We start from the raw sequence: 13,863 nt of genomic DNA, 5'->3' as shown, positions 1-13,863 counted from the left end.
TTCTTTCCATTATAAAGTACTATACTACTGATCAGTTTTTTTAGTCTCTCTACTCTCTTAGCCAAGCAGGATGAGTTCATCTGTTGGTGCACATACATTTGTTTTCATCCAGGCAGACACCCATTATTTGTAGAACCTAAGACACCTGCCAGTTGGTGAGTCATCTTATTGCTATGGCTTCAGAGGACTGCTGTATAGCTGGAGTATTTAGGCTTGAAATTGTTGAATTAGGTATGATAAGCACATTCCTTTGATTTACAGGTTGCCATATATAAATAACTTATATTGAACCGTGACTAGTTTTGAGATAGTGGAAGGAAGGCAGTATTTGCTGTTGCTCTTTAAAAGTTGTCTCACTTGGCCGGGCGCGGTGGCTCAAGCCTGTAATCCCAGCACTTTGGGAGGCCAAGACGGACGGATCACGAGGTCAGGAGATCAAGACCATCCTGGCTAACATCGTGAAACCTCGTCTCTACTAAAAAATACAAAAAAAACTAGCCGGGCGAGGTGGCGGGCACCTGTAGTCCTGGCTACTCAGGAGGCTGAGGCAGGAGAATGGCGTAAACCCAGGAGACGGAGCTTGCAGTGAGCTGAGATCCAGCCACTGCACTCCAGCCTGGGCGACAGAGCGAGACTCTGTCTCAAAAAAAAAAAAAAAAAAAAAAAAAAGTTGTCTCACTTACTTCCTTGGTCCTGGCATACTGCCTTTAAGGGATGGACTTCTTTTTTTCCTGATAAAAGACGTAAGATTGGTTGACACAAGTCAAAGGGTGGAACACCTTGCCATTACTTCTGCTCAATTTGTCACTTTAAAAATAGTTTAGAAAGTAAAACCTGGAAGCTTGTCAATAGGAAAAGTAAACTCATTTTTAAAAATTTCTTTCACAAGGCAAATAATGCCTTAAAGTGAATTCTCTTTTTTAAATTTTAATTTAATTAATTCTACTCTGATGAATTCTCATTAAAAGTGTTGTATGCCTCCTTTGTTGATTTCTGTTTTGCTCATTAGTGCTTGCACGAGGTAAAAATAGAAATGAATTTGTGGATTTTTTTTTTGTTTGGAAGGTGGCTAGAAAATACTTTAGTCTTGGCCGGGCGCGGTGGCTCAAGCCTGTAATCCCAGCACTTTGGGAGGCCGAGACGGGCGGATCATGAGGTCAGGAGATTGAGACCATCCTGGCTAACCCGGTGAAACTCCGTCTCTACTAAAAACTACAAAAAACTAGCCTGGCGAGGTGGCGGGCGCCTGTAGTCCCAGCTACTCGGGAGGCTGAGGCAGGAGAATGGCGTTAACCCGGGAGGCGGAGCTTGCAGTGAGCTGAGATCCGGCCACTGCACTCCAGCCTGGGGGACAGAGCGAGACTCCGTCTCAAAAAAAAAAAAAAAAGAAAAAAAAAAGAAAATACTTTAGTCTTTCGTTGTGTGCTATCAAGTATCCAGACGTAGTCCCCACTACTTAATAAGGAGTAGCCAACTCATCCTGGCTTTAAAACTGAAAGTCCTATGTCTCAAGAACTCCTTTGTTTCTGTCTAGACCCAGACAGTCACCCTAATCCTAGTTCATTCTCTGTATCCCTAAAAAGGCCTCACTAAGTTGTTATTGAGTATCATTTTGAATGGAAGGAGATTTCACAGTATACTAGCTTCTGGCGGAATGTATTAGGGATTAGGTTCTTTATTTTTATTTTTATTTGTTTATTTTTTGGGGGTTGGAGTCTCGCTCTGTCTCCCAGGCTGGAGTGCAGTGGTGCCATCTTGGCTCACTGCAACCTCCACCTCCCAGGTTCAAGCGATTCTCCTGTCTAGCCTCCTGAGTAGCTGGGATTATGGGTGCCCACCACCATGCCTGGCTAATTTTTGTATTTTTAGTAGAGACAGGGCTTCATCATGTTGGCCAGGCTGGTTTCAAACTCCTGACCTCAAGTGATCCACCCGCCTCGGCCTCCCAAAGTGCCTGGATTTCAGGCGTGAGCCACCATGCCCTGCCCCAGGTACTTTTTTCATGAAATGACTTATTTGTCTCAGTGATCCTAAGTCATGCCAATTTAATTCTCACAGAAATAAAACATGGAGAATTTTAAATGGATTTTATAAGTTGCTTTCAAGCACTTTAGTTATTTTTTGTTTGTGTATATGTTGAGACCATAGATGACAAATGTGAGACAATTGAGTAGATATTTGTGACAAATGAGTAGCCACATGAGGCAAATATGTAGATATAAAGCCTCATACAAGGTGGTTCTGGCTTAAGAGAAACACTCAAGGCTTTTAAAAAGTATTGGGCTTTGGGCCGGGTGTGATGGCTCATGCCTGTAAGCCCAGCACTTTGGGAACCTGAATCGGGGATCACTTGAACTCAGGAGTTTAAGACCAACCTGGGCAATGTGGCAAAACTCCATCTCTAATAAAAATACAAAAATTAGCTGCGTGTGGTGGTGTGCACCTGTAGTCCCAGCTACTCCGGAGGCTGAGGGAGGCTGGGGCAGGAGAGTTGCTTGAGCCTGGGAGACAGAGGTTACACTGAGCCGATATTGCACCACTGCACCAGAGCCCAGGCAACATGAGTGAAACCCTGTCTCAATAAAAAGTATTGGGCTTTGGTTTTATGTGAGGTCTTCAGAGAAACCACCGTCCAAGTTTTACACTATGTCTCTCTTAAAAACAATTAAAATAATAGTGTATGATTTTTTTCCTTACATGGAAAAAGCTGATTTTACAGTTAGACAAATGTATTTACTAAATAAACAATATTTTGCAAATAGGACATCACACATATACCTTAATTATTTGAAAAAATCACAAAAGTATCATTTCAGTACATTTAAGTATAATTATTGCTTTTAATAAAGTTAAACTCCTAGAGAATCATTAAAGAAGAAAAGCCAGGGGCCATGAGCTAATTAATCAGCACCAGTAATTAGGTTTTAAAATTGGCTTTGTTGAGGGCTAGCTTTAGGCAAATAACTTGTTCTTAATTGCTTTTGTTCCTTATATATAAAATAGAAATAATAATAATAATTATCCATACTATGTTACAGAATTAACGTGATGATAATGAGGTAATAGATGGGAAAGAACTCCAAATGGTTAACAGTACCATAAGGTAGAGTTTTAGTGTCAGAAATAGTATTTTACAATGACATGTATGGAAAACTCCTTTTATAATGATGGAAATATCCTAACAGTTTTAAACATAACCCAAGAAGTAGCAGAGAAGAAAGTATACTGAAGTATACTGATCTTTTATGTTCAGATTACCATAGCTCTACTAGACATGTATGTGTATTTTAAGGCTTACAATTTGTAAACACTCCAACTATTAATAATCACATATTAAGCAATTACAGGTGGCCCTGTACGTAGGCATTATTTTCTCTTTAATCAGGTTCACTGAGTATTGGGAGACCTAAGAAAGTTAATTATCTTAACAACTACATTATTATTGCATTGTAGCAGATGTATTTTGTGGTTTTAATTTTGACGGAGGTGGAGGATGGGGGGTGGTTCTTAGGTACTTTGCATCTTTGCATTCTCTATTTTTTTTTTAAGACAAGGTCTCGCTCTGTTGCCCAGGCTGGAGTTTAGTGGCGTGATCATAGCTCACTGCAGCTTCCACCACCTGGGCTCGAGTGATCCTCCTGCCTCAGCCACCTGAGTAGCCTGGACTACAGGCATGTGCCACCATGTCCAGCTAATTTTTAACAATTTTTTTGTAGAGATGGGGCTCACTGTGTTGCCCAAGCTGGTCTTAAACTCCTGATCACTCAAGTGATCCTCCCACCTCAGCCTCCCAAAGTGCCAGGATTACAGATGTGAGCCACCTGGCCTGCATTCTCCTTTTTGTTTCAATACAGACATTAAAATTTTAGGCCAATTTGAGTTAGATTTTTGTTATAACTGCTTTCAATTGAATTAGCTTCATAATCTGTTGATACTGCCAAGAAGCCAGAGTAATGTAAAGGGGAAAGAGTAGGGTTTTGTGTTAGATTGTGTTTGGATTATTACTCCACTACTTACTGGGTATTTAATTTCTTTGACCTTCAGGCTGGGCACAGTGGCTCATGCCTGTAATCCCAGCATTTGGAGAGGCCCAGGTGGGCAAATCAGCCTGAGGTCAGGAGTTCAAGACCAGCCTGGCCAACATGGCGAAACCACATCTCTACTAAAAGTACAAAAATTAGCTGGGCCTGGTAGTGGGTGTCTGTAATCCCAGCTACTGGGGAGGCTGAGGCATGAAAATTGCTTGAACCCGGGAGGTGGAAGTTGCAGTGAGCACAGATCATGTCATTGCACTCTAGCCTGGGTGACAAGAGTGAAACTCCATCTCAAAATAAATAAAACTGAATTATTTTAAAAAATAATAATTTCTTTGACCTTCAGTTTCTTCATTTGTAGAATAGGCATCATAGTATAGTATCTCTATCGGATTCTGAAGGTTATCATGAAGACTAAATAGGGTATTTGTCGGCTGGGTGCAGTGGCTCACACCTGTAATCCCTGCACTTTGGGAGGCTGAGGCGGGAGATTCACTTGAGTCTAGGAGTTCTAGACCAGCCTGGGCAACATAGCAAAACCCCATCTCTACCAAAAATAACAAAACTTTGCCAGGTATGGTGCACGCCTGAGGTCCCAGCTACTTGGGAGGCTGAGGTGGGAGGATCACTGGAGCCCAGGAAGTAGAGGCTGCAGTGAGCTGTGATTGTACCACTGCACGCCAATCTGGGTAACAGAGCAAGACCTGGTCTCAAATAAAAATTTTTTGAAAGAAAATTTTTTTTAAAAAAAGATACGTGTCTACCTCAGTGACTGGTATGTTATTAGATGTTGAAGTAAAGTTATTCACCACTCTACCACCCCAAGCGCACTTATTCATATATAAGTTGTGTAATATTTGTTTCCTCTTTGTCTTATGGAATCTCTTCGGGGGGGAGAAAAAATCAGCGACTATTATGCTTTTCTTGAAACTCCGTATATAGCTGGGATGATATTCCTGCATTATGGATTCCTAGAAGTGTTTTATATGGCATCTTAAAATATTGTCCACAAAAATGACAACATTGCACTAAATGAACAGGAATATCATAAGTTAATTGCTAATATGATGAACGCATTAGTTACAGAAGTCGTTAGCTTTCTGTAGTCTTGGGATTCAGGCTTTCTTAATTCACACCACCCAGGTTTAGAGGGCCTATTACCGTTGAGTAGGATAAAGAACTTCTCTGTTGCATGAGGTTCATAAAACCTAAGAATTCAATTTGGAGTTCTTTAGTTGGTCCTACTTAAAATGTACAGCTTGGTTAGATGGGAGGAAGGATCAGATTGCTCTAGGTAGTTGAAGTCCCTTTTAAAAATAATTGCTACTCTAAAGAGAAGGAGGAATTAATGAAAGTGGTTCATAAAATCATTGATTTCTTTTATCTTTTGTTTTGACATGAAAGCAGAATGGACATTAGCAGTTACTATATATGAAGGGCATTTTGCCTGATACAACTATATTTTCTTTTTTTTTTTTTTTTTTTTTTGAGACGGAGTCTCACTCTGTTGCCCAAGCTGGAGTGCAATGGCATGATCTCACTGCCACCTCCGCCTCCCAGGTTCAAGCAATTCCCCTGCCTCAGCCTCCTAAGTAGCTGGGACTATAGGCATGCACCACTGCACCCAGCTAACTTTTGTATTTTTAGTAGAGACAGAATTTTACCATGTTGGTTAGGCTGGTCTTGAACTCCTGACCTCAAGTGATCCACCTGCCTTGGCTCTTAAAGTGCTAGGATTAAAGGTGTGATCAGCCATGCCCGGCACAAGTATATTTTCATGGATTTAGTCCTCACAGTACATCTGTGAGGTAGGTTGGTGGTATTTTCATTTTACAGAGGAGGAAATTGGGTCTCAGAGAAGTTAATTTTAAAACTAACTTTCATGAGGGCATATGGTAACAAGTGGCAGAGCTGATATTTATTATTAGTTAACTATTTTTGCTGTTTGTATGTGTAAGGGGGTGGTATTTTTTTCATATTTTCTTACATGTAAAATGTAAAAGTATTAGACATCCATATCTAAATGTAAAAATGACATTTTTTTAAGTCAGAAAACCAGTTTTCTTTTTTCTTTTGCTTTAGAAAGCCATAAAAACCATATTTAAATAGGATCAACTACTGTTTTTTTTTTTTTTTTTTTAACATAACTGAGATTTGAACCCAGATTAATTTGGTCCCAAAGCTTATGCTAGGCCTTGGAGAGTACAAAGATGAATGAAACCTCATTCATCTTGTTGATCTTGCAGACTAATGGAAAGGATTGACATGTGAGTTCATGTAGTAATCTGTTAAAAGTTAGATAGGATTCCAGATGAGAATGACTGCTGGGGAAGATTTTTCCAAAGGAGGTAGCCTTTGAGTGAGTCAGATAGTGAAAAGTGAAATGGTGCCTAGTAGAGAAGGCATACATAGGCAGTGACAGGGTATGGAGCTAAAACCAGTCTTCTAGAGTTTTTCTCTGTAAGGAATCAATAGACATTTTAAAGCAGAGAGGAATGAAAGAATAGAATAACGATAATGGTAATAGTTTAAGAAGCATTCTGGGCCAGGTGTGGTAGCTCACGCCTGTAACCTTGCCACTTCGGGAGGCCGAGACGCGTGGATCACTTGAGGTTAGGAGTTTGAGACCAGTATGGCCAAGATGGTGAAACCCTGTCTCTATTAAAAATAACAAAAATTAGCCGAGCATGGTGGCCAATGCCTGTGATCCCAGCTACTTGGGAGGCTGAGGCAGGAGAATAGCTTGAACCCTGGAAGTGGAGTTTGCAGTGAGCCGAGATCACACCACTGCACTCCAGCCTGGGCGACAGAGTGAGACCCTGTCTCAAAAAAAAAAAAAAGCATTCTGAAGGAGATGCTAAGGGTGGTTGGTGTTGCAGATGCAGGGAACTCTAGCCGGTTTTTTCCTCTTAAAGATCACTCAGGAGGAGGAAGAGGAGGGAAAAAAAAGCTTACTCAAATAATGAAGGCTCTCTATTCACATGCAATCGCTTAGTCTAAGTGACATTATTAACATAATTATTCCATATACAAGAAACATCTTTTAATTTAAACCTATTTCCCATTAAAACCACCTATTCAGCTTTCATGTAAATCTTGTAAAGAGATGTTTCAATATTTAGTGTGAATATTTTGTTAATTAGATGTAGTGGAAAATGACACTTTGATGGGCAAAATTGCTGTTCAAATGATCTTGAAATGAAGTTTTTAAAGCAATTTTTATATACTGTTTATTATTTAGCAATACATACTTATCATAGAAATTTAAGAACCTAAGTAATACAAAGAAAGTAAGGATTACCTTTAATTAAGAACCTAAGTAATACAAAGAAAGTAAGGATTACCTTTAATCAATAAACAAAGATAAACTTTTGGAGGGAGTATATACCATTCCAGTCACTAAGTGAGGTTTTAATATTCAGATTCTAGGGTTCTGATCAATCAAAGGTTATTTTTCGCACTTCTGTAAATTAAGAAAAAATGTTCTATCTTTACATATTTTAGTGACTGAATTACCATGGCGTAATTGAGAGTTTGGATTTATTATGGTACATTCCGATTTCTATTTAATATATAAGATACCTGATTAAAATTTCAGACTATTTGATTAAATACTAACAATACAGGCGCTATTACTCTTGTCTTGCTACCAATTAGACATTTCTCAGAATGCTAAAGCAAGAAGGAACCTTAAAAACTTATCTGGTTGGCAGCGCCCCGTGACTCATTCCTGTAATCCCAGCACTTCAGAGGTCAAGGCGGGCGGATCAGGAGGTCAGGAGATGGAGACCATCCTGGCTAACATGGTGAAACCCTGTCTCTACTAAAAATACAAAAAATTAGCTGGGTGTGATGGTATGTGCCTGTAGTCCCAGCTACTTGGGAGGCTGAGGCAGAATCGCTTGAATCTGCGAGGGGGAGGTTGCAGTGAGCCGAGATTCCGCCACTGCACTCCAGCTTGGGTGACAGAGTGAGACGCCATCTCAAAAAAAAAAAAAAAAATTCTTGTTTACCTTCTCATGTTACAAATATAGATGCGTTTCTTTCAAGCTTTTGTTTCCAGTGACATACTAGTTTAGGTTTTCTTTCGTTAAGCTCTCACTTGATTGCAGTCTTCTTTCTTTCAGGTCAGACTGTTTTTCCGTCTTTCGGCCAATGGTACAAAAAAAAAGGAAACTGAAGAGAGGAGATAGCATATGCCAGAGAAGTAGAAAGAGCCATTGTATGTCTGGGTATAATCATATAACCAGCCTGGAAGGAAGGAATGATTTCTGTTAGGGAAGGAAATTTTGCCATTAGTAGTTCTCAGCCATGAATAGCTCCTCAAAGCAAGGAGCCTCCTGTATTGTGACCCATTCTAACTTAGTGAAGCTTCTTAGCTGTCCTATTTTTCACTGATGAAGCTGAATGAGCTCCACCTGACTTAGGGACTTACCCCCATCTCCAATCTTACAGTGGAAGTTGGAGAAAATTAGGGACACATACCATTTTATTTTACCATGAATTTTATTAGAAGACCACTATTATGAAGAAAATAATCATAAATTACTATTTTCCAAAGAAAAAAAGAAGTGATAATATCAGTTTTCTTTTTTCCTTTACTAAACAAACACTTGAATACTTATTATATTCCTGTTAATATTGCTAGGTGTTGAGGACATAGTAGTGAGCCAAAACAGATACGGTCCCTGCCCTCACAGAACTTCAGTGGGGAGATAGGTACCAGCCACATAAATAATATGTGATAAGTGCTATGAAGGGAAGGTGCAGGGGGCTATGAGAATATATGAGAAGAAACTGACTGCTTGATCATGTGGGTTAAACAATGACTAGTTCCACTCTGAAATCTAAATGCTTTTTTTTTTTTTTTTTTTTTGAGACAGAGCCTAGCTTTGTCACCCAGGTTGGAGTGGTGTATTGGCACAATCTCTGCTTACTGCAACCTCCACCTCCTGGGTTCAAGAGATTCTCCTGCCTCAGCCTCCCAAGTAGCTGGGATTACAGGCGCCTGCCACCATGCCCGGCTAATTTTTGTGTTTTTAGTAGAAATGGAGTTTTGCGATGTTGGCCAGGGTGGTCTCGAACTCCTGACCTCCAGTGATCTGCCCATCTTGGCCTCCCAAACTGCTGGGACTATAAGCATGAGCCACTGCGCCTGGTCCTAAATGCTTTTTAAAAGCATAAGTTGGAGGGGTCCTCAAAGTCTTTTGGCTAATGGCACATACCAAAACCTAAGCAAAACCCTTTTTTTTTTTTTTTTTTTAACTGAGTAGGTGATAGCAAAGAATATTTATGCTAAGGCACATCATTGCAAAAGTCGACACTGAAAAAGGCAAATAATGTCCTTAGTATTACCATGACAATAATTTTGACCTCCTGGACTTCCTAAAGGGTGTCAGGGATCTCTAGGGATCTGTTGACCTCACTTTGAGAAGTTCTTTTCTAAAGTGTATTATGTATATTATATCTGATCACTTATTCAAGAAATTTCAGTGCTGTATGGCAGCACAGGTCTGGGTTCCAGGGATATATCCCTGAACAAAATAGATGAAAATATCTGCCCTCATGGAGCTTACATTGTGTCTTTGATTTTTCCCTTCTGTCTTAGATCATGATGCCTCACTGGGTATATAGAGTATACCCTCCCCCACCTTTTTCTTCTGGTCTGCTTGTCTCATCTCCTCTTTATTCTCTTACAGACAAAGGAGATGAGACAAGCAGACCAGAAAAAATTGACTTAATTTATTTTTGTTTTATAGCTCTGTGTTTCCTGTTATTAACGTAAACAGTAAGTGAATAGAATGTTTTATAGCCTCTTTAAGTTCAACTAACTTTGAGTTGCTTTTTACTTACTGACTCCTGTTTGATTAGTGACCTCTATTAAATGTTTCTTGGAGTTACTAGAGTGAAAACAACTAGGACAAGTCTTTGTGTTATGTTGATTGTTATTGACCAATAGATCTCTAAGAAATAGGTGACTAGTCTCTGAACTCTTGTAGACATTTCTAGAAAGGAGGGAGTATGGAAGGTAGCAGTCCTTACCCTCCCAGTCCCTTGTCATTCTTGCCTTAGTCCTGCCAACACAGCAAATATATTAAAGTGTATGTGTCTGTGTATGTATATGTGTATATATAAAACCTGTGAATTATAAAATAGTGGTCTCAGAAGTAACACCCTGGGGAAAGACTAGGAATTCTTGGATGAAAAGGCCAACAGTGCTACTAACATGTCAGGTAGGCACAGCTAAAAATAGTAAAAATGGATTGAAGAGGAAAACTGTTTATAAGCCTTTTCTTTATTTCTTTTCTTTTTCTTTTTTTTTAATTTCTTACAGAGACTGGGTTTAAGTTACCCACGCTAGTCTCAAATTCCTGGCCTCAAGTCATCCTCGTGCCTTGGCCTCCCAAAGTGCTGGGATTACAGGTGTGAGCCATCTTGCCGACCAAGCCTTTCATTTTATACACAAACACATATGCGCGCCTGCGCGTACACACACACACACACACACACACTCTTTCTCTCTCTCAAACACACACTCACTCTTTTTTGTTTTTTGAGATGGAGCCTTGCTCTGTCACCCAGTCTGGAGTGCAGTTGTGTAATCTCGGTTCGCTACAACCTCCGACTCCTAGGTACAAGTGATTCTCTTGCCTCAGCCTCCTGAGTTGCTGGGATTATAGGTGCCCACCACCACACCTGGCTAATTTGTTTGTATTTTTAGTAGAGATGGGGTTTTGCCATGCTGGCCAGGTTGGTCTCAAACTCCTGATCTCAGGTGATCTGCCTGCCTCAGCCTTCTAAAGTGCTGGGATTTCACTCACTCTTAGAATGCTGTTTCTGAAACATTAAGTATTAAAATATAGTCATGTGGCACATAACAGGACAAACCTCATGAGGTTATGATACGCATTTTTACTGTATCCTTCTATGTTTAGATACATGAGTACTTTGTTTAGATACACAAGTATCTTTCAATGTTTAGATACAGTTGCCTACAGTACTCAGCACGGTAACATGCTGTATAGATTTGTGGCCTAGGAGCAATAGGCTCTACCATATAGCCTAGGTGTGTGTAGGTAGGGATACTGTTCATCTGACAACAAAATATCTAACAACACATTTCTCAGAATGTATCCCTGTTAAGTAACTCATGACTATATTTAATATGTTTTCTTACCAGGGCAGGGAATTGTTTAGCATGTTTTAGAATTATTTCTATGTATTTCCATGCAAAATTACGTGAAATAAAACCTAGATGAAATAATTGTTGTAAATCTGTTTCTCAGCATATTTGATCATTGAGATATTTGTATTTTTTAAATTCTAAATTAAGATCCAATTGCCATTCAATAGGATAATAGTATACAGTCGAGTATTTAGTTTTAGGATGGTATTTATACTAGCAAATAGGAGGTAAAATGTAGGATGCAGAAATACACATATGACTGATTATTTTATGAAAGTATAGTTGTTATAATCAAGCTTATATTTAAGTGGCTACTAGGTAAGTTAAATTTTGAGCTTCATTGGTATTGGAACATTTACTTTATTTGGTTGGAATAACTAGCCTTTCTCTACTGCTGAAAGTAAAAGGATTGGCCAGGCACAGTGACTTATGCCTGTAATCCCAGCACTTTGGAAAGCCAAGGCAGGCAGATCGCTTGAGCCCAAGAGTTCATGGCCAGACTGGGCAATGTGGTGAGACCCTATCTCTACAAAAAAGAAGTAATAAAGTAGCTGGGTGTTGGCTAGGCGTGATGGCTCATGCCTATAATCTTAGCACTTTGGGAGGCCTAGGTAGAAGGATCACTTGAGCTTAGGAGTTCAAGACCAGCCTGGGCAACATAGTCAGACCTTGACCCTATTCTATCAAAAAGTAAAATTAAATTTAGAAAAGTATTGGAAAAGAATAAAGAAAAAGTTAAAGAAAAAAAAAGTCAGGTGTCATGGCACATGTCTGTAGTCCCAGCTACTCAGGAGGCTGAGTTGGGAGGATCACTTGAGCCCAGGAGGTTAAGGCTGCAGTGAGCTGTGATTGTGCCACTGCCCTCCAGCCTGGGCAACAAAGGGAGAGCCTGTCTCAAAAATTTAAAACAGATAGATAGATAGATAGATAGATAGATAGATAGATAGATAGACAGACAGACAGACAGACAGACAGATAGATAGATAGATAGATAGATAGATAGAAAAGGAGTGTCTGATTTTGTTATTTTTCTGTATTTTTTTTTTTTTTGTAACAGTATGAAAAATCTGTTCAGATGCACTTCTGACCCTAAACAGTTTAATGCTTCTAAGTAAAATTTTTTTTTTTTTTTTTTGAGAGGAGTCTCGCTCTGTCGCCCAGGCTAGAGTGCAGTGGCGCGATCTCCACTCACTCCCAGCTCCGCCTCCTGGATTCAAACCATTCTCCTGCCTCAGCCTCCCGAGTAGCTGGGACCACAGGCATCTGCCGCCACACCTGGCTAATTTTTTGTATTTTTAGTAGAGATGGGGGGTTTCACCATGTTAGCCAGGATGGTCTCGATCTCCTGACCTCGTGGTCCGCTCACGAGGAAATTATTGTTGATAGTTCAGAAGCCACTGTATTCTCACCATTTTAAATGGAAGCACACACATAAGTTGACACTGAAAAGACTAGATTCCTTTGTGGTCATAGCATAAGCATTGTGAATGTCAGAAAAAGACAAGATTACATACCAGTGGTAATCTAGGATAATGTGCATGTATCTGAAAGTTCACTCTATGCCTGGTATTACTGTTTGTAGCCAGCACTCTGAGGAATAAACTGGCAGCTGATGCAGAATTATTAAGCTGAAGACCTCTAAGCATTTCCTCAGTGTCTACAGGCTACCTGCATCAGATTTACCTGAGATGCATGTTAATAATGTAGATTCATTGGATTCTGTCAAGCAGAACTTCATCCTGGGTGGCACTCAGTTGATTCTTATGCACAGTAAAATTATTATTTAACAATAATAATTATTGTATTTGAAGTTATTAATCCAGACTCTTTTCTTATATCTATGGCTATAGGACTTGTTTTAGGCAGAAATGTCTAATAATATTTCTTGTGATAATTTAAAACAAATAGGAAGATTGGGCTGAGCTTCCTTAAACACTTGTGCAAACCAGCTTTTTTTTTAACAGTCAGTAAAAAAGGAATAAGAATAATCATTGAAGTTAGATATTTAATATAGGATTCTGAATTCATTTTTTAAGTGTTAATACTTTAAAACTATTCCACATCATTTTATGTGTTAGGTCATACATGCTTCAAAAGGAATTTAGCATCCTGTCTAAAAAGTATTCATGCCTTCAGACATCTCAGAACTTGATTGTTAAGCCAAGTTATGAATCATTTTTATTAAGATTACTGTGTAAGTTTACTATTGGTCATCTTATTAAAACTTAACATGGCTAGGTGCAGTGGCTCACACCTGTAATCCCAGCACTTTGGGAGGCCGAGGTGGGCAGATTGCTTGAGCTCAGTAGTTCGAGACCAGCCTGGGCAACATGGTGAAATCTCATCTCTACTAAAAATAGAAAAAATTAGCTGAGCATGGTGGGACACACCTGTAGTCCCAGCTACTCGGGAGACTGAGGTTAGAGAATCACTTGAACCTGGAGGTTGCAGTGAGCCAAGATCATGCCACTGCACTCCAGCCTGGGTGACAGAGGGAGACTCCATCTCAAAACAAAAAACAAACAAAAAATTTAAGGTCCTTAATTCCAAAGTTTCTTGGTGCTAGTTCTAATAAGTGGTTGAAAATTCTGCAGGTGACTGGTCAGAGTTGAATCAGAACTCCTGTGGTTGGGTTGTAGCATA

At 39.6% G+C, this 13,863-nt stretch overlaps 2 protein-coding genes across 13 annotated transcripts in view; one reads left to right on the top strand and one right to left on the bottom strand.

The window, feature by feature from the left end:
• LOC105479243 (solute carrier family 16 member 4) overlaps nt 1–13,863 on the bottom strand; it is a 37,384-nt gene that overhangs the window by 1,364 nt on the left and 22,157 nt on the right. For 2 of the 3 annotated variants that reach the window (XM_011737165.3, XM_011737164.3), the window contains one exon: nt 5,496–8,285. The exons of the other annotated variant lie outside the window; for it this stretch is intronic. In XM_011737165.3, the coding sequence (XP_011735467.2) occupies nt 8,158–8,285 (128 nt within the window). In that variant the 3' untranslated portion in view covers nt 5,496–8,157. Of the gene's footprint in view, nt 1–5,495; nt 8,286–13,863 lie in introns of those variants that run through there. 3 annotated transcript variants of the gene reach the window in all.
• The window catches only part of LOC105479242 (RNA binding motif protein 15), a 44,887-nt gene that overhangs the window by 17,131 nt on the left and 13,893 nt on the right, over nt 1–13,863 (top strand). The gene's annotated exons all lie outside the window — the stretch shown is intronic.

The sequence above is a fragment of the Macaca nemestrina genome, chromosome 1, assembly GCF_043159975.1.
Source record: "Macaca nemestrina isolate mMacNem1 chromosome 1, mMacNem.hap1, whole genome shotgun sequence".
NCBI lineage: Eukaryota > Metazoa > Chordata > Mammalia > Primates > Cercopithecidae > Macaca > Macaca nemestrina.
The sequence above is the reverse complement of the archived record's forward strand: the minus strand, read 5'-3'. Positions and strand labels throughout refer to the sequence as shown.